General features: G+C 42.9%; 1 protein-coding gene across 1 annotated transcript; it reads left to right on the forward strand.

Moving 5' to 3' along the window:
• Positions 1–213: 213 nt before the first annotated feature.
• On the forward strand, positions 214–13,843 carry Dbp80 (putative ATP-dependent RNA helicase Dbp80). The gene is made up of 10 exons (XM_080271917.1): positions 214–337; positions 2,528–2,853; positions 6,379–6,481; positions 7,296–7,410; positions 8,630–8,784; positions 9,402–9,566; positions 10,813–10,975; positions 11,756–11,865; positions 12,925–13,102; positions 13,701–13,843. Exons 1-10 carry the CDS (start codon positions 278–280, stop codon positions 13,763–13,765), a joined length of 1,440 nt encoding a protein of 479 aa, XP_080128043.1. The 5' UTR covers positions 214–277; the 3' UTR covers positions 13,766–13,843.
• The last annotated feature ends 8,092 nt before the right edge of the window (positions 13,844–21,935 follow it).

Below are 21,935 nucleotides of genomic sequence, written 5' to 3' on the forward strand. Positions count from 1 at the left end.
TATCAGTCATGCCTACGGAACAAGGTTATGTAAAAGCCAAAAACATTCTCCCTCACACATGTACAGATGCATAATAAGTCAAATAATAACACAAATAAAGAATCGTTTTTACTAAAGAAGTATAAAGGAATATGACTTTTTATTACTAGTGTTTTCTTTAAAATAATTATATGCCATAGCGTGAGCGCGAACTAAAGACAGCAACACCATCGGGTTGTTTTCGTGACAAATTTGTGTATTGCCTCATCGGAATTAAAAAATCCTCTGCCAGGTCAAAATGAGTGAAGGTTGGGCAAAGGCAGCAGAAGAACAGGAGGCCAAGGATCTAGCAGCAAAGGTGAGAGCTGAAATATATGATGAAATAGTAAAATACTGGGAAATATAAGGTTGAGTTTGGCTGCCTTATTTATGGATATCACACGAATTATACGTAACAAAATCAAGTACAGAACCAAACCAAAGCCAGAAGAAGTATAGAAGGCCAAGGATGTAGTGGCAAAGGTTAATATAAAGAGGTATATTAAATTATCAGCGGTTTCAGAGGGTCTAAATATGGATATGGTTCCCACGCCACTTCTCTTGGTTTGACATGCACGTATTTTACCACATAATTTTCCTTACACGTGCTGTAGTTGGTTATTATAGAGAAGAATAGAGTAAAACTACAGGGTTAGATAGTCAAGGCCCCAAATTACTTGGTGGTGGATGCTGACAGCCATTCTTATCTCATGAATATCCATCTTATGTCAATTTTTTAGCTATTGTCAGATGCTGTAATCCCATAAGGGGTGGCCACAGACAAATCGGTTCCATGCCACCCTGTTCTCCGCCATTTCACTGCCCTCCTCCCAGCTCACACCTCCTCATATACCTCTCCACTCCATTCCTCCATCTCATCCTCAGCCTCCCTCTCCCTCCCTCCACCTCACTCACACACACACTCTCCTTGTTAATCTCTCACTCTCCATTTTAGTTCTTAGATTATTCATGTTTATACAGTGGAATTTGTCTCATATGAAGGCTGTTGTAGTGCTTCTTCATAAAGACAGTAGGTTAGGATAGAGTTATGTCTTTACTCTGATAGAAATGGATGTCAAAATTTAATGCATTACACCATAAACTTGAGAAAAATTACAGTTTTAATATTTTGTTAGATTTACTTATTTATTTATTTATTTTTTTGTTGGGGAGAGGGATAGTTAATTGCTTAATGGTTAGATTGAGCATGGTTAGGTTAGGGTGAGATGGGATGGCTTGTTAGGTTAGGTTAGAGTGAGATGGGATGGTTGTTAGGTTAGATTAGGGTGAGATGGGATGGTTGGTAGGTTAGGTTAGGGTGAGATGGGATGGTTGTTGGGTTAGGTTAGGGTGAGATGGGATGGGTTGTCAGGTTGGGTTAGGTTAGGGTGAGATGGGATGGTTGTTAGGTTAGGTTAGGGTGAGATGGGATGGTTGTTAGGTTAGGTTAGGGTGAGATGGGATGGTTGTTAGGTTAGGTTAGGGTGAGATGGGATGGTTGTTAGGTTAGGTTAGGGTGAGATGGGTTGGTGGTTAGGTTAGGTTAGGGTGAGATGGGTTGGTGGTTAGGTTAGGGTGAGATGGGTTGGTTTGTTAGGTTAGGTTAGGGTGAGATGGGATGGTTGTTAAGTTAGGTTAGGGTGAGATGGGATGGTGGTTAGGTTAGGTTAGGGTGAGATGGGATGGTGGTTAGGTTAGGTTAGGGTGAGATGGGATGGTGGTTAGGTTAGGGTGAGATGGGATGGTGGTTAGGTTAGGTTAGGGTGAGATGGGATGGTTGTCAGGTTAGGTTAGGGTGATTTAAATTTAGGTTAGACTCTGTAGTGCTATTGTCTTTTTTTTTTTCTTTTTTTCTATGTGAGGAATTTCACTCTCATCTTAAATGTCAGGACCAACTGCCTAGCCCCGGGCTCCTACGCTTCTCATGGGGCAATGTAGGACTGGATGATGGATGGATATTTTTTTTTTTTAAGAGGTTGAGGAGTTAAAGCTTCCCAAGATATGATAAAGCTTTAATTATTTTGCAGGTTAAAAGCTTTCTTAGATGGATAATAAGCTTCCTAAGACAGTGATAAGGCTTTCATTTTCTTTACAGGTTCAGGAGTTAAAGCTTTCTTGGATGATAAGCTTCCTAAGACTGATTAAGCTTTCATTTTCTTTATAGGCTGAAGAGTTAAAAGCTTTCTTGGATGATAAGCTTCCTAAGACAGTGATAAAGCTTTCCTTTTCTTTACAGGTTGAGGAGTTAAAGCTTCCCAGTACTGATAAAGCTTTCATTTCCTTTACAGGTTCTGGAGTTAAAGCATTCTTAGATGGATAATAAGCTTCCCATGAGAATGATAAAGCTTTCCTTGTAACAGGTTGAGGAGTTAAAGCTTTCTCAGACATTTGATAAGCTTCCTAAGACACTGATAAAGCTTTCCTTGTGACAGGTTGAGGAGTTAAAGCTCTCTCAGACATTTGTTAAGCTTCCTAAGACAGTAATAGAGCTTTCTTTCATTTTTTTTAGGTTGTGGAGTTAAAGCTCCCTAAGACAGAGGACCAAAAGGAACCGGCGAAGGAAGAGAACCCCAACGCGAGCGACACCTCTTCCAGTGAGGAGAATGTGACCCCCGGCGAGTTGTCCCTCTTGCGGAAGGTGATGAGGAAGGGCATCGTGGAGACGAAGAACAACGTCGAGATCTACCAGAAGGACCCCAACAACCCCCTCTTCAGCGTCAAGAGCTTCGAAGCCCTGAACCTGCGCAAGGAACTCCTCCAGGGGATATACGAGATGGGGTTCAAACTCCCGTCGAAGATCCAGGAATTTTCGCTCCCGACACTCCTAGCTGAGCCGTACGTCTTGAATGTGGCGCTATGTTATCTTGTTTTTGTGTTTTTTTTCGTGGAGGGGACAATTGAACGGGCTGGCCTTTGGTTCCTTCTTCTGTCTATCTATCCATTGCCCTTGTGGTTCCTTCTATCTGTCTATATCAGTCCATTGCCCCTGTGGTTCCTTCTGTCTATATCTATCCATTGCCCCTGTGGTTCCTTCATCTATCTATATCTATCCATTGCCCCTGTGGTTCCTTCTATCTATCTATATCTATCCATTGCCCCTGTGGTTCCTTCTATCTATATCTATCCATTGCCCCTGTGGTTCCTTCTATCTATATCTATCCATTGCCCCTGTGGTTCCTTCTGTCTATATCTATCCATTGCCCCTTTCGTTCCTTCATCTATCTATATCCATTGCCCCTGTGGTTCCTTCATCTATCTATATCTATCCATTGCCCCTGTGGTTCCTTCATCTATCTATCCATTGCCCCTGTGGTTCCTTCATCTATCTATCCATTGCCCCTGTGGTTCCTTCATCTATCTATCCATTGCCCCTGTGGTTCCTTCATCTATCTATCCATTGCCCCTGTGGTTCCTTCTCCTATCTATATCTATCCATTGCCCCTGTGGTTCCTTCTTCTATCTATCCATTGCCAGACGCCTTAATCCCGTAAGGGGTGGCCACAAACAAATCGCCTCCATGTCGCCCTGTCCCCTGCCATTTCACTGCCCTGCTCCCAGCTCACACACCCCTCTCTCATATACCTCTCCACTCCATCCCTCCATCTCATCCTCGGCCTCCCCCTCCCTTCCTTCTTCCTTGCATTAAAAAAAGAAGTATGGAGCAGAATGTGATTGACCGAAGACAGTACAGTAATCCCTCTAATATCCGAACGCCCAATATCCGAACATCCCCACTAACCGGACATAATCCTCCTGGGATCCAATATTCCCAAAATGGGCCAAAAACCGCAAAAAATTCGAAAAAAATCTGACTTTTTTCCCTCCCATAATTTGAAATTCCCGCCTGGCGCCAAACAGCTGTTACACCATGGTCCCTTCACCCCTTCCTTCCTCCCCCTCCCCCCTCCCCTGTCAGGTTGCCATTTGGTATTTTTCATTACCAAGTGTGGGCCAATTTGGTAATGAAAAATTCGTTTGGTAATGCATTAGAATAATGCATTACCAAATGGATTTTTCACATGTATGAGGATACACAGGATGGAGATGGTGGATTGTTTGCTCTCTCTGATTAATCTGCTACCCTACATAGTGTAAAAATAATCAACATGGTGTTAGTTATAAGGAGAGTGATTACATGTATTTCCACTTGTATATATAATTAGTGAAGAATATATGCTAGCTTTACGAATTTGGTAATGAAAAGTTATATCTGACAATGAAAGTTGAGGAGATTGGTAATGTGGCTGTTGCGATCTGGCAACTGTGTTACCCCACCAACATCAACAGTCACAGCTTAACTCCGATGGAGAGCAGATACTCATAACAGTGCAAGCCACAGGTGCTTGTTTTTTGTGAATAAACAGTGAATAAACTGCAATATCTTGCCACTAGAACACATGGGAATTAACAGTGTTGTGCAGTGTTAAGAAATTAGAATTTAGAGTGCAGAGGATTAACTGTGGACTGCAAACTGGCGGTTCAAACCAGTCCAAGAGCAAGGGACTTGTAAGTACCCAGAATGTTTAATATTGTATAAACTCACCTCAAAAACCTCATTTTATGTTTCTTTTGCATTTATTTCAGTCTTTTATGTGCCTTATTGGTGTGATTTGGGTCTTAAATAGGTGCAATGCATGTCCAGAGGGAGTTGTATAGGTGTTTTTCAGAGTTAGGGTCCATAAGTACAAGTCCATAAGCTGGGGCCCAATATCCGGACAGGACCACTATCCGGACCTGCCTATGGCTCTATTGATCCGGATATTGGAGGGGTTACTGTATATTGATTAATTTTTTTGACCAAATGATTTATGTGGATGTGACAGGAAGCATTATGAGGAACACACTGAGGTGGTTTGGCCATGCGGAGGGGATGGAGGGTGAAAGACTGATGAAGAGAGTGTATGTGAGTGAGGTGGACGGGGGGGGAGGGAGGGGGAGGCCGAGGATGAGATGGAGGGATGGGGTGGAAAGGTATATGAGAGAGGGGGGTGAGAGTTGGGAGCAGGGCAGTGAAATGGCGGGGGACAGGGCGACGTGGAGGCGATTTGTTTGTGGCCACCCCAAACGGGATTGAGGTGTCTGGCAATAGATAGACAGATAGATTTATGAAACTTTTTACATTTATGTGGATGTGTTTGAGAGCATTAAGAGAAATATTCTGTGATGGTTAGGCTATGTGGAGAGGATGGAGAGTGAGAGACTGACAGGGAGAGTTTATGTGAGTGAAGTGGAGGGGGAGGGGGACACTGAGGATGTAGTGGAAGAATGGAATTGGGAGATATGTGAGAGAGGTGGGATGTGACTTGGAAGGAGGGCAGGTAATTGGCAGAGGACAGGGCGACATGGAGGTGATTTATTTGTGGCCACCCCTTATGGGATTAAGGTGTCTGGCTCTAGATAGATAGACAGGTAGATATATTTACATTTTCTCACTAAAAGATTCAGTTATCATCATCATCATCATCATCATCATCATCATCATCATCATCATCATCATCATCATCATCACCACCACCACCACCACCACCACCACCACCATCATCATCATCATCATCATCATTGTCATCATCATCATATTCACCACCATCCTCCTCCTCCTCCTCCTCCTCCTCATCATCATCATCATCATCATCATCATCATCATCATCCCAGCTTCTACTTCCTCACATAAGGATAGGATGAGTCAGGGTTCAGGGAGCAAGCAAAGCGAATACACGACAGAGAGAGAACCAGTCAACATCATGCTTAGTGAAATGGGCCACACACACATTCACTCACCATCCAGGCCCTTGGAATCCTGACTATTACATTTTTACTTAGCAGTATTTATTGACGTATTTATTTATGGCCAAGGAGAAGGTGGAGGGATATGGTGGATGAGTGTGTGAGGAAGAGAGGTTTGGAAGTCGGTGAGGCTAGGGAACTGACAAGATATCGAGCTGGCTGGATGAATGTTGTGAGAAGTGCATGATCAGGGATTTGGCACCCCTTTTTAACGTGGCAGCGTCTGGATTGACTCTATCGGATACGTTTGTGTGAAGCTACAGAACGTGGTGAATGTTTTTGGCGTATCAGATAGAGCCAGGATTCCGGGGGCTTAAATGGTGAGTGAATGGAAGCGTGGCCTATTGGATTGGACAAACTTGGGTTGTCTGGATGTTGCTACTCCTCACCCTGCCCTAGGGTGGGAAAGGAGGTCCGGATGATCGTTTCGTTTTCGTTTTTAAAGGCTCCAACATGCTTGCATGTGTCGGCCTTGGTCACCTAATGGCGGCTCTCCACGCTGCACGATCCATTGCAGCTTCCCTGTTCAGTCCCTTCAGTCCATGATGATGATAATGATGATGATTTATTTTTCAGGCCCGTAAACCTGATAGCCCAGTCCCAGTCAGGCACAGGGAAGACGGCCGCGTTTACCCTGGCGATGTTGAGCCGCATCGACACCACCAAGAAGTGTACGCAGGTATGTGTAGGCTTTGGTTGTTATTGTTATTGACGCAGACTTGATTGAACGTTAATGTTATTGATGCAGTCTCATTTGAATGTTATTGTTATTGATGCAGACTTACTTGAACGTTATTGTTATTGATGCAGACTCATTAGAATGTTATTGATGCAGACTTATTTGAATGTTATTGTTATTGATGCAGACTTATTTGAATGTTATTGTTATTGATGCAGACTTATTTGAATGTTATTGTTATTGATGCAGACTCATTAGAATGTTATTGATGCAGACTTATTTGAATGTTATTGTTATTGATGCAGACTTATTTGAATGTTATTGTTATTGATGCAGACTTATTTGAATGTTATTGTTATTGATGCAGACTCATTTGAACGTGAACCCAGTGGACTACAGGCTGAAGTTCCCCCTGTCCTTCAGTCCACCATCGTCCTTTCAGGGGATAGGGAGGGATCTGAGTGATGTTTGCACCTTGCTATACTTTTCCCTATTACACCTTGCTATACTTTTCCCTATTACACCTTGCTATACTTTTCCCTATTACACCTTGCTGTACTTTTCCCTATTACACCTTGCTATACTTTTCCCTATTACACCTTGCTATACTTTTCCCTATTACACCTTGCTATACTTTTCCCTATTACACCTTGCTATACTTTTCCCTATTACACCTTGCTATACTTTTCCCTATTACACCTTGCTATACTTTTCCCTATTACACCTTGCTATACTTTTCCCTATTACACCTTGCTCTACGTTTCCCTATTACGCCTAGTTTCCCCATCTAATTCCCTTTGTGTTTTCCCTCTAGGCACTGTGTCTGTCGCCCACCATGGAACTCGCTCTCCAGACCTTGCAGAGCGTGAGGCAGATGGGGAAGTACTGCACGGATATTTCCACGCGCTCAGCCGTTAAGGGAGACACGTGTAAGTTTTCTTGTAACATATCATTTTCCTTGCCAAAATCTATCTGTCTATCTGTCTGTCTATCTATCTATCTATCTTTATTTATCTATCTATATGTCTGTCTATCTGTCTATTGTCAGATGCCTTAATCCCGTAAGAGGTGGCCACAAACAAATCGCCTCCATGTCGCCCTGTCCCCCGCCATTTCACTGCCCTTCTCCCAGCTCACACCCCCCTCTCTCATATACCTCTCTGCTCCGTTCCTCCATCTCATCCTTGGCCTCCCCCTCCTGCTTCCCCCTTGACAAAATGATAATGCTTTATGTGTGTAAATCATGCACATTAACCCATTGAGCTAGGATTCCAGGGGCTTGAATGATGAGTGAATGGAAGTGTGGCCCCACAGGATTGGGCAAATTTGGGCTGTCTGGATGTTGCTACTCCTCACCCTGCCCTAGGGTGGGAAAGGAGGTCCAGGTGATGATGATGATGATGATGATGATTCTTAGTATGCAGTGCAGCCACCACTCAGCCCTGCCACAACTCCAACACAAAATACAACTCACAGACAGTCCACTTTGCTCACACTGAAGTTCCAACCCCCACACTGCATCACACTTACTCACCACATCACACTTACTCACCACATGCATCACACTATCATAACACAGCATCTGCATAATTTTAAAGGACCTCAAAGTGACTATTTGAAGTTGTCAATTTCCTGCAGTCCGTGGGTTTGCAGTGAGAGGTGCTTGAGGCTGCTACGATAATAGCAGCAAGAGATTTACTTCCTTCTGACAGTTTTCAGCAGTTGTGGGGAAGTAATTAGCTGTGTCATTAAGCAACATTGTGTCTGGTTAGTACTTGGATGGGTGACTGCCTGGGAACACCAGATGCTGTTGGCATAACGTTCTCCCTACGTGTCAAGTGGGGTTGGTGGAGGATTAGTGCCCCTCCCTGTAAAACAATTAACTCTGAGCCCTTGGCCACCCTGTTTGGGATACATGGCATCTGGCAATGAATGAATGAATGATCAACACCAGTGTGTGGATCCCTTAAGAGGAAGCACGGCATCAGTTGATTTTATCCCTCTGTCTTGCTTTCCGTTTCCTTGCTTCTTTAGGATGTCGAAAGTGATGGTGGCGGTGGTGATTTTATAGTCCATTGATGTTGGTGATTATGGTGGTAACAGTGGTGATGATGATGATGATGATTACCAGTAACACTACCGTTTCAGTGCCTCGTGGGGAGCGGGTGACGGAGCACATTGTAATCGGCACGCCCGGCAAGCTGGTAGACTGGACCACGAAGTATAAGTGTCTGGACCTTCGGAACTGCAAGGTGTTTGTGCTGGACGAGGCCGATGTAATGATTGCCACACAGGGACACCAGGTATGGCCCTTCTGTTACCGCTGAACTCTCTGTAGGGTCGTTTTTGTTCTTTCTCTTTGTTTAGGTTCATTTTTGTTCTTCCTGTTATTGCTGAACTCTGTGTAGGTTCATTTTTGTTTATCTGTAGGCTCCAACATCCCTGCATGCATCGGCCTTGGTCATCTAATGGTAGCTAATCACACTGCTCAGTCTCTAGCAGCTTTTCTATTCAGTCCCATATCCCTGAATTCACAGTGTATGACCTCCTCTCAAGTCTTTTTCAGCCTGCTTCTCACAGCTCTAACCTTAGCATTCAGATCTCTCATCCTCCAGACCCAGTTGCCATCCTCCATCCTTGCCACGTGCCCGAACCATCTCAGTGTAGCCTACCTTTTCTCATCACAGCACCAATACTGTATACTCAAGTCCCTGTCTCAGCTCCCCACTGCACATCCATCCGGTCATTATCATCTCTTTACTTTTTAGCCTACGAATATCCGTTTCTTTTACCCCCCCAGGTCTCACCACCATCCAGCATTGCACTCTTACTTTACTATCCATCCATCCATCCATCCATCCATCCATCCATCCATCATCCAGTCCTATGCAAACAATAATAAAGTATTTTTGTATTGCAGGATCAGTCTGTTCGTATCCATAAACAGCTGCCCAAGGATTGCCAGATGATGCTGTTTTCTGCCACCTATGTAGATGAAGTCGTGAACTTTGCCAAGGCCATTATTAAGGATCCCGTCACTTTCCGTCTACGCAAAGAAGATGAAACATTGAAGAATATCAGACAGGTGAGTTTGTGTGGAAGCGAGGTGTGGGCCTTGCTAGAGGGGAGCAAGTCAAGAGTGAGGACGGTGGAAATGAGTTATCTGAGAGGAGCATGTGGAGTGACAGGGAGGGACAGGTTGACGAATGAAGAAGTGAAAGGATATTGTGACACGAAGGGACAGGTTGACGAATGAAGAAGTGAAGGATATTGTGACACGAAGGGACAGGTTGATGAATGAAGAAGTGAAGGATATTGTGACACGAAGGGACAGGTTGACGAATGAAGAAGTGAAGGATATTGTGACACGAAGGGACAGGTTGACGAATGAAGAAGTGAAGGATATTGTGACACGAAGGGACAGGTTGACGAATGAAGAAGTGAAAGGACATTGTGACACGAAGGGACAGGTTGATGAATGAAGAAGTGAAAGGACATTGTGACACGAAGGGACAGGTTGACGAATGAAGAAGTGAAAGGACATTGTGACACGAAGGGACAGGTTGACGAATGAAGAAGTGAAAGGACATTGTGACACGAAGGGACAGGTTGACGAATGAAGAAGTGAAAGGACATTGTGACACGAAGGGACAGGTTGACGAATGAAGAAGTGAAAGGACATTGTGACACGAAGGGACAGGTTGACGAATGAAGAAGTGAAAGGACATTGTGACACGAAGGGACAGGTTGACGAATGAAGAAGTGAAAGGACATTGTGACACGAAGGGACAGGTTGACGAATGAAGAAGTGAAAGGACATTGTGACACGAAGGGACAGGTTGACGAATGAAGAAGTGAAAGGACATTGTGACACGAAGGGACAGGTTGACGAATGAAGAAGTGAAAGGACATTGTGACACGAAGGGACAGGTTGACGAATGAAGAAGTGAAAGGACATTGTGGGGTGGATGTGACTGAGAAAATTTGGGCTTTAGATAGATGGAAGTTTGTCTGCTTTGTTAATCATTTTCTGCAAGTGCTTATTTGTCTTTTATTTCACATATTTCACTAGTGCCTCTTTATATATTGTTTATTTTTTGAATTTAGCTTACCAAGTCTTATGCAGTTTATACAGGATACTTTGAACTGAAACTACTATTTATGCATATCTTCTATACACACCTTGTTCTTAAGGAGGTGGCTGGAACTACCAATGCCTTGAAAAATAGAGGAGTGAGTGATGATGATGAAGGTGATAATAATGATGATGATGGTGATGATGATGATGATGATGATGTGCATTTTTCCAATCACCCAACTTACTTCCCCAGATGTACGTGGAGTGTAAGAGTGCCGAGGAGAAGTACCAAGCCATCAGCAACATCTTCTCCATTCCCGTGGGCAGCGCTATGTTCTTCTGCCACACCAAACACACCGCTGTCTGGTTGGCAAAACGACTTCAGGATGACGGAAATCAAGTTGCACTCCTAACGGGTATTGTTGGAACTTTTACGATCTTGTTGCTGAATATTGTTGATCTTCCACCTTCATTTAGATTCCTTTTTTTGTTCACTCTAAGTGTCAGGACCAACATGCCTAGCCCCGGACTCCTACGCTCCTCATGGGGCAACGTAGGATTGGCTGATGGATGGATGGTTGGATCACTTTTTTGCAGCTGGGCAGTGAAATGGCAGGGGACAGGGCGACATGGAGGCAATTTGTTTGTGGCCACCCCTTACGGGATCAAGGCGTCTGGCAGTAGATAGATAGATAGACTTTTTTGCAGCTTATTTCACATAGCTCAGTGGCACAAAAGGACTGCTAAGGCTCAGCATCCTTTCCATAGCACTTCACTGACTAGCATCATATTTTAGAACTGATTTGTTACAGCATAGCAATTAGTTGGGTAGATGATAATTTAAACCAAGTTAGATTAATACTGAGTGGAGAGGTATATGAGAGAGGGGGATGTGAGCTGGGAGCAGGGCAGTGAAATGGCGGGGGACAGGGCAACATGGAGGTGATTTGTTTGTGGCCACCCCTTACAGGATTAAGGCGTCTGGCAATAGATAGATGATTTAATACCAGTTCAGTCTCCTTCCCATAATTATTGTGAACCATATTTACTGAACTTTTAGGCTTTTATGTTAAGGAAGATGATTTAAGTAAAGATGTTAAGGAAGACGATTTAAGTAGATATTACAGAAGTTGATTTAAGTAATGAAGAAAGTCGTAATTTGAGTGAAGATCGTAAGTTGTTTTGTCATCCTGCAGGTGACTTGACGCCTGACGAGCGAGTGAAGGTGCTGGAGCGGTTCCGTGATGGCCACGAACGCGTCCTCATCTGCACCAACGTCCTGGCGCGTGGCATTGACGTGGACTCTGTATGATATTATGTTTATGTTTATCCGTGATTTTAATGAGATAAGAGAGAGCATGGAAGCATCACAGAGCTGGCAGGGTTATTGTCTGTCCTCCTTTCATCCTGTTTCTCCCATTTTTCCTGTCACTTTTCAGTGTCTGTCCTCCTCTCTTCCTATTTCTCCCATCTTTCCTGTCACTTTTTATTACTCCTCTTTCCTTTTCAGGCTGCTTTACATTGAGTGACAAGTTTAATGGTTTCCTGTAAGCCAGGAAACCATTTACAACGCTGGGTGGTAATCATGTAACCAAGCCATACACGTTCCCTACTTGTCAAGAAGTGGGTTGGTGGAGGGTTAGTGCCCCTCCCTGTAAAACCACTAACTCAAAGACAGGCAGCCACCCCTTATGGGAGTATGGTGTCTGGCTAGAGATAGATAGAAAGGTTTTTGATAGTTGATGGAATGACTATCTGGCATGTATGATATAAAAGAGTATAGGAGAAATGTTCAGGTTGTTCATTTATCCCCATGAGGTTAGGAACAATCAGCAGTGAATTTTTAAGAGTTCATTTGAAGATCATATTAATTTCAGAGTTGCAAATGTGGAAAGAATGGATAACAGTAGAGTGGTGAAAAGGTTTACCTGAGCGAATTTGAAGGAGGGAGGAGGCGAGGTAGGCCAAGGAGAAGGTGGAGGGATATGGTGGATGAGTGTGTGAGGAAGAGAGGTATGGAAGTCGGTGAGGCTAGGGGACTGACAAGAGATCGAGCTGGCTGGATGAATGTTGTGAGAAGTGCATGATCAGGGATTTGGCACCCCTTTTTAACGTGGCAGCGTCCGGATTGACTCTATCGGATACGTTTATGTGAAGCTACAGAACGTGGTGAATGTTTTTGGCGTATCAGATAGAGCCAGGATTCCGGGGGCTTGAATGATGAGGGAATGGAAGTGTGGCCTATATGGATTGGGCAAGTTTGTGCTGTCTGGACATTGCTACTCCTCACCCTGCCCTAGGATGGGAAAGGAGGTCCAGATGATGATGATGATGAGTTGCAAATTGAAGATCATTTTAATTTCAGGTTAATTTGGTGGTGAACTACGACCTTCCGCAACACCACAACAGCAGCAAGGCTGACACAGAGACCTACCTCCATCGCATCGGCCGGTCGGGGCGGTTCGGCAAGACCGGCAACGCCATCAACATCGTGGACGGGGATGACGACCTCAGGATGCTTAGGGAAATTGAGAATCACTTTGGTAGGTGTTCCCGTTGCAGTTGCAGTTTTGATTCGTTTCGTTTATAGGGACTTCAACATGCGTACATCGGCCTTGGTCTCCTAATTTTATCCAGTTACAGATCATTTTGTTTCATTTATTAATTTTATCCAGTTACAGATCATTTTGTTTCATTTATTAATTTTATCCAGTTACAGATCATTTTGTTTCATTTATTAATTTTATCCAGTTACAGATCATTTCGTTTCATTTATTAATTTTATCCAGTTACAGATCATTTCGTTTCGTTTATAGAGATTCCAACTTGCTTGCGTTGGCCTTGGTCACCTAATGGCAGCTCTCCATGCTGCTCAATCTCTGGCAGCCTCCCTATTCAGTCCCTTATGGAGGTGATTTGTGGTTGATTAAATTGGGGTGATTTGAATAGATTGATTGATCTGAATTAATTGAGTGGAGAGGTATATGAGAGAGGGGGGTGTGAGCTGGGAGCAGGGCAGTGAAATGGCAGGGGACAGAGCGACGTGGAGGCGGTTTGTTTGTGGCCACCCCTTAGGGGATTAAGGTGTCTGCCAATAGATAGAGATAGATTTGTACTGATTTTTTCTTTTTTTTTTTCCAGGTATCAAAATAATCAAGCTGGATTACAATAACATAGACGAAATTGAAAAGCTTGGAGAGGATTAAGCTGTTCCTTCGTAGAGACACAGAAAAACGGGCATCAAGCGGAGGGAAGTTTTTTTTTTCAATCAGATAAATACAGTAAGTCCTTGTTATATCCTGCCCTTTTTTTTATGCCCTTTATTTTAGCGGTTTAAGTCCACAGGGAATTTGGAAAAACTCGCGTATTGACTGGTTGCATAAGGGCATTTTTCTCCTGAGTTCTTCCTGCCATGAGAGGGGATTGGTTGAGTATTGGGGAGTGTGTTGTGTTTAAGAGTATCTGCCCAGTACAGTAAGGTGCTGGAGAGGGATGGGTTAATGGAGTGGTACTGGTTAAACTGGCTGACTCCACTACAAAATTCTACACACACCACACTACATAGCTCTACACACACCACACTACACAATTCTACACACACCACACTACACAGTACTACACACACCACACTACACAGCTCTACACACACCACACTACACAATTCTACACACACCACACTACACAGTACTACACACACCACACTACACGGTTCAACACACAGCGCTTCTTCTCCCTACACCATGCCACACCTCAAGGGAATGCCAGTTCACTTGACATCCGGCCTTCAAAGACAGTCACTTGCCACTTACTGACTGGCTTTCTCATCCAGACAGACCAGGGCTACTCAACAGCAGACACCCATAGGTCCCTCCCAGTCTGCCTAAAGGAGGAAGGTGAGCTGCAGGAGACAGGTTCAGTCTGTGGTCCACTGGGTTCACATCGGATGAGCCTGGAGTTGAACCCATGTCTGAAAATGTATCCTAAGTTTTTTTATTTTATTTTTTTTTATGCGAGGAAGAAGGAACCAAGGGCCAGGAGTCCGCAAAACAGTTCCTTCCAAGAAAAAAAACAAAAACAATACAAAGAGAGCCAAATTCAAGATCAGTTCCTTTCGAGATGCCTGGACACACAGTGTTTGAAAGACTGGAGATCATAGGAAGTAGGAAATACAGAGGGAGGGAGACAGTTCCAGAGTTGACCTGTTGCATACATGAAGGACTGGGAGTAACGGTTAACTCTTGCAATAGAGAGTTGGACAGAAAAGGGAGGAGAGTTTGTTGCTAGACAGGTATCATCAGGAAGTGGCGAGAATACGATGATACATATTTCCCCAGACTCGCAAGGAAAAGGAGTTAATTTTCCCTGTGTACAGCACCAGTTATAGAGTAAAGAAAGGGGGAAAGAAAGGGAGACATGGAAAGAATTGTGAAGCTTTTGAGTCTGTAGGAGAGTCATAGAAAGTGGCGAGAATACAATGATACATATTTCCCCAGACTCACAGGGAAAAGGAGCTAATTTTCCCTGTGTACAGCACCAGTGATGGAAATAAAAAAAGGGAAAAAAAAAGGGAGACATGGAAAGAATTGTGAAACGTTTGGATCCCTGAGGTATAACAAGGACTGTGGATGATGTTAGTTAAAATTGAGACTGGTAAGGTGTGGAGGAGCCCATGGTTTTTAAATATTCTAGAGCATCGATGGACAGAATATGGCTGACTTGTATTGCTGATTTGCTGCTGACTGCTGTAGAGTAAGGATTGCACGCTGAGCACATGTATTAAACTGCCCACACTTTAATACAGCCCTCGCCATCACACCACACTTTTCTCGCATCTAAGTGTACTGTTTATAAATCCTTCAATATGCTTGCACTGGCCTTCGTCGCCTAATGGTGGCTCTCCCTGCTGCTCAATCTCTAGCAGCCTTCCTATTCCCCCCCCCCCCCCCCCCCCCGACTCTGGGCATAGGCTTCACAGCCTGCTATCAAGGCCCAGCAGTCCTCCTACATACCATACACCTCTTCATGTCACCACTTCGGCGCTAACACCCACCGTCCATATTGAATACATGCTAGGGCTGTCTCATACAGGACTGGTGTATTGGTATTAGCGGGGGTATTTTTACGACATGTCGGCGGGTCTTCTGGTAGATCAGTAAAGCTTGATTTAATGAAATTCAAATCCTTAAACTGTTCCCTGCCCCAGCCGGGATTTGAACCTGGGTCCGTTAGAACAGCAGGCCACCTCTCTACCGATTAAGCCACGCCTTTCCTGCTACTCAATCTCTAGCAGCCTCCCTATTCAGTCTCTTATAGTGGTTGTCCCTGCTGCTCAATCTCTAGCAGCCTCCCTATTCAGTCCCTTATGGTGGCTTTCCCCGCTGCTCAATCTCTAGCAGCCTCCCTGTTCAGTCCCTTATGGTGGCTTTCCCTGCTGCTCAATCTCTAGCAGCCTCCCTATTCAGTCCCTTGTAGTGGCTGTCCCACTGCTTAATCTCTAGCAGCCTCCCTATTCAGTCCCTTATGGTGGCTTTCCCTGCTGCTCAATCTCTAGCAGCCTCCCTGTTCAGTCCCTTATCCCTGAGGTCATAGCAGTTACCTTGTCCCAGGTCTTTTTCAGTCTGCCTCTCACAACCCTACCTCTGACATTCACACATCTCACTTTCATGCATCACAATATCACAATACAGACAATTCTTCGGCATAAAACACTGTACCCACACTGTAATGCATCCCAAACACACCACTGCACACTTACCTCATGCATCACACAACACACGCAGCACACTCACCTCGCATCACACAACACACACAGCACACTCACCTCATGCATCACACAACACATGCAGCACACTCACCTCACGCATCACACAACACACGCAGCACACTCACCTGATGCATCTCACAACACACGCGGCACACACACCACATGCATCTCACAACACACACAGCAGACTTACCTCACACATCACACAACACACGCAGAACACTCACCTCACGCATCACGACATCACAACACAAACAGTCCTTCACCATAACCTCATCAAAACACCCATGGGAGCAGGTGGGAGGAGTGGCCAGGTCCTTGCAGTCCAATGAGTTCAAATTCAAATGTTCCTGGGATTACAAAGAGTGTTCCATATATACGATGATAGAATGCATATGAGTTTTCTTTTAACATTGCTGTGTCTGTAATGTGATGATAGAATGCATATGAGTTTTCTTTTAACATTGCTGTGTCTGTAATGTGATGATAGAATGCATATGATTTTTTTTATATCATTGCTGTGTCTATAATGTGATGATAGAATGCATATGATTTTTTTTATATCATTACTGAGTCTATAGTGTGATTATAGAATGCGTATTATTCGTTTTATATTACTGAGTCTATAAGGTGATGATAGAATGCATATGATTTTTTTTATAACATTGCTGTGTCTATAATGTGATGATAGAATGTGTATTATTAATTTTCTATCATTGCTGACTCTACAGTGTGATGATAGAATGCATATGATTTGTTTTATAACATTGCTGTGTCTATAATGTGATGATAAAATGCATATGATTTTTTTTTATATATTATTGCTGACTGTTCTCTATAATGTGATGATAGAATGTGTATTATTCTTTTTATATCATTACTGACTCAATGATGTGATGATAGAATGCATATTATTCATTTTATATCATTGCTGTGTCTCTAATGTGATGATAGAATGTGTATTATTAATTTTCTATCATTGCTGTGTCTGTAAGGTGATGATAGAATGCGTTTTATTTTTTTAATAACATTTCTGAGTCTATAATGTGATGATAGAATGCATATGATTTTTTTATATCATTGCTGTCTATAATGTGGTGATAGTTTTCATTCATTGCCAGACGCCATGTATCCCAGACAGGGTGGCCAAGGGCTTAGAGTTAATTGTTTTACAGGGAGGGGCACTAATCCTCCACCAACCCCACTTGACGTAGGGATGCCAACAGCATCTGGTGTTCCCAGGCGGTCACCCATCCAAGTCTGGTTATAGAATGCATATTATTCTTTTTATATCATGGCTTTACATTGAGTGACAAGCCAAATGGTTTCCTGTAAGCCAAGAAACCATTCACGGCGCTGGGTGGTAACCATATAACCAACCCATACGTGCTCCCTACGTGTCAACAAGTGGGTTGGTGGTGGGTTAGTGCCCCTCCCCGTAAAACCAATAACTCAAAAGTCAAATGGCCACCCCGTATGGGATTATGGCGTCTGGCAATTGATAGATAGATAGATCATTGCTAACTACTCTATAATGTGGGATGCAGGCAAATCAACTCAATACATCTCTTCTATAAATGGCCTTCAGGAGAGAGGGATGCTACTTTCACCTTTACCAGTCGGTTTTTGATAATACATCCATTACTGTATATCACCATCATTGTTACTCAAAGTCCCACGAAAAATAGGGGCAGGTAGATTTATACTGAGCTCAGATCGCGTAACTGAGGCCAGAAAACGAATCAAACGAGAGTAATTGATAAGCAGACCTGATAAAGCTCGTACAGTAGATTTATACTGAGCTCAGATCATGTAACTGAAAACGAATCAAATGAGAGTAATTGATAAGCAGACCTGATAAAGATCGTACAGTAGATTTATACTGAGCTCAGATCGTGTAACTGAGGCCAGAAAACGAATCAAACGAGAGTAATTGATAAGCAGACCTGATAAAGATCGTACAGGAGTTTACGAAGAGGTGTCAGAAGAGTGGATATTACTATGTTGAATTTAGGTAGGGTGAAAAATCTATCTATATATTCAGAAATGGGCGTAGAGGAGAAACAGTAAAGGGAGGGCGGAGAGAAAAGGAGACACAGAAAGAGTACATAGGGAAAAGGGTAAAGAGAAATGGAGACAGACGTGGAGAAAAGGAGGAAGGGAAAGACGTAAACAGGAGAGACAGTAAGAGAAGATGTGGAGGAAAGGAGAGAGAGAAATGGAGACAGATGTGGAGAGAAAGAGAAAGACAGAACCAGAAGAGACAGTAAGAGAAGATGTGGAGAAAAGGAGGAAGGGAAAGACAGAAGCAGAAGAGACAGAAAGAGAAGATGTGGAGAGAAGGAGGAAGGGAAAGACAGAAGCAGAAGAGATAGAAAGAGAAGATGTGGAGAGAAGGAGGAAAGGAAAGACAGAAGCAGAGAAGAGATACAGTAGTTAAGGATGGCACAGAGATGAGAAGAGCATGTGGAAAGGCCGAGCAGACTACAGATAAAAGCAGACTGAGGTGAGCAGAAGTGAGACAAGGAGACCACAGACAAGGAGAGAGTAAGTGGGGGAGCTTAATTTAAAGAGCAGAAATAATGAGGGAAAGAGAGCACAGAGACGAGGAAAATGAGAGGAAAGAGAGAGCACAGAGATGAGGAAAACGAGAGGAGAAAGAGAGCACAGAGACGAGGAAAACGAGAGGAAAAAGAGCACAGAGACAAGGAAAATGGGAGCACAGAGACGAGGAAAATGAAAGGAAAAAGAGAGCACAGAGACGAGGAAAACTAGAGGAAAGAAAGAGCACAGAGATGAGGAAAATGAGAGGAAAAAGAGCACAGAGACGAGGAAAATGAGAGGAAAAAGAGCACAGAGATGAGGAAAAAGAGAACACAGAGACAAGGAAAAAGAGAGCACAGAGACGAGGAAAAAAAGAGCACAGAGACGAGGAAAACGAGGAAAGAGGAGGAACAAGTTTGGCAGAGTTAGCATTGAGAATTATAATAAGAAGAGGATAGCACACAGACAGGAAGAAAGCAAATGGCAGAACTTAATTTTGAGAGAAGAGAAATTGGAAGAAATGAGAGCACAGAGACGAGGAAAATAAATACGATGAGTGGATTGGATAGACAGAAGCGGAATTTTCAGAGAAGCGGAGGAATAATAATAATAAAATGATAAAACAGAAGGAGAGCAAACAGAGAGAATAAACGGGTCAGCGTGGAGCCACTCGTCCAGGGCGTTGATAGGAAATAAAATGCTTTAATAGTGATATAATAAATTTAGAAAGGAGAACAGTGAAGGGATTATTACAGTGAATGTTTTTATGAATATTACAGTATCAGTGAAAAAATAAGAAGGAGCTATTAACAGTGAAATATTAACAGTGATAACAATGCACAGTAATAATAGAAAGTAGAACAGTGAAGTGATTATTACAGTGAACGTTTTTATAAATATTACAGTATCAGTGAAAAAATAAGAAGGAGCTATTAACAGTGAAATGATAACTGCACAGTAATAATAGAAAGTAGAACAGTGAAGGGATTATTACAGTGAATGTTTTTATGAATATTACAGTATCATTGAAAAAATAAGAAGGAGCTATTAACAGTGAAATATTAACAGTGATAACAATGCACAGTAATAATAGAAAGTAGAACAGTGAAGTGATTATTACAGTGAACGTTTTTATAAATATTACAGTATCATTGAAAAGACGAAAGGGAAATATTAACAGTGAAATAGTAACAGTGAAATGATAACTACTAGTATGCACAGTAATAATAGAAAGTAGAACAGTGAAGGGATTATTACAGTGAATGTTTTTATAAATATTACAGTATCAGTGAAAAGATAAAATGAAGCTCTTAACAGTGAGATATTAACAGTGAAATATTAACAGTGATAACAGTGCACAGTAATAATAGAAAGTAGAACAGTGAAGGGAATATTACAGTGAATGTTTTTATGAATATTACAGTATCAGTGGAAAGATAAATTGAAGCTATTAACAGTGAAATATTAACAATGATAACTATTCACAGTAATAATAGAATGTAGAACAGTGAAGGGAATATTACAGTGAACGTTTTTATGAATATTACAGTATCAGTGGAAAGATAAAAGGGAAATATTAACAGTGAAATAGTAACAGTGGTCATTATGCACGGTAGTAATGTGATATGTAAAAAGCAGAATTTATGTGTGGAAAATTGATGCATAGTGATACAGTGAAATGGTGAAGTTTATAGTGAAAGGGTATGATAATAGAACTGTTAATTATGTGATATAGAAATAGTACCATTAAGGAAAGATGGAGGGGAAGGCCGGGGATGAGATGGAGGGAGTGGGGAGGTATATGAGGGAGGGAGGTGTGAGTTTGGGGGAGGGTAGTGAAATGGCGGGGGACAGGGCGACAAGGAGGCGATTTGTTTGTGGCCACCCCTTATGGGATTAAGGTGCCTGACTGTAGGGGCGTGAGCTTGGGGGAGGGTAGTGAAGTGGCGAGGGGACAGGGTGACAAGGAGGCGATTTGTTTGTGGCCACCCCTAATGGGATTAAGACGTCCGGCAATAGATAGATAGATAAAGAAAACTGAATAATAATAGATAAATGATAAACAATAATAATTCAGTGCCGCGTATTATTAAAAAGTGAAAATAATAATGAATGACTGATAATAATAATAACACAATAGCATAAAAAAAAATCGTAACGTTAAGACAGTCGGTTAATTCTTCCGTTTTTTTTCCTCAGCACAGCACGGCATTTTCACAGTTCACGTTTTAAGTTTGTCATTTTGTTAATATATGCAGACAGTACGGACTCTCAGATCCGAAATACTGGGGGTCCAAAGAGTTCATGGAAATTGGAGTATATTGCAAAGGAGAATCATGTGAAGAAGCGTTGTGGTGTGGGTGTGATAGGAAGCGTTAGGAGAAACACACTGAGGTGGTTTGGCCATGTGGAGAGGATGGAGAGTGAGAGACTGATGAGGAGAGTGTATGTGAATGAGGTGGAGGGGGAGAGAGGGAGGGGGAGGCCAAGGATGAGATGGAGGGATGGAGTGGAGAGGTATATGAGAGAGGGGTGTGTGAGCTGGGAGCAGGGCAGTGAAATGGTGGGTGACAGAGCGACTTGGGGACGTTTTGTCTGCGGCCACCCTTTGCGGGATTAGGGCGTCGGACAATAGATAGATAGATAGATAGAATCATGAGCATAAGGAGGAGAAAATACAAAAAAGAATATAATGAACAGTAAATGCAGTGACATATCTTTCGTTATATGTCACCTGTTGTTATATTTACCCACAGATATACTCCTTCAAATATCTATCTGTCTATTGCCAGACGCCTGAAGCCCTTATACGGGATGGCCATAAACAAATCGCCTCCATGTCACCCCATCCCCCACCAATTCACTGCCCTGGTCCCAATTCACACCCCCCTCTCTCATATACCTTTCCACTCCATCCCTCCATCTCATCCTTGGCCCTCAGATACGCATTGGCTAAATAAAGACAGATGATAGCAACACCCCCTTATTACATGGGGGAAAGAAAATGGAAATTGGCAGTTTTTGGAAATTGGAGTGCTTTGGAAATCAGATAATCATTTTTGGGAGAC

This window comes from Coenobita brevimanus, chromosome 48 (genome assembly GCF_032717465.1).
Source record: "Coenobita brevimanus isolate Jiangsu-jjx chromosome 48, ASM3271746v2, whole genome shotgun sequence".
NCBI lineage: Eukaryota > Metazoa > Arthropoda > Malacostraca > Decapoda > Coenobitidae > Coenobita > Coenobita brevimanus.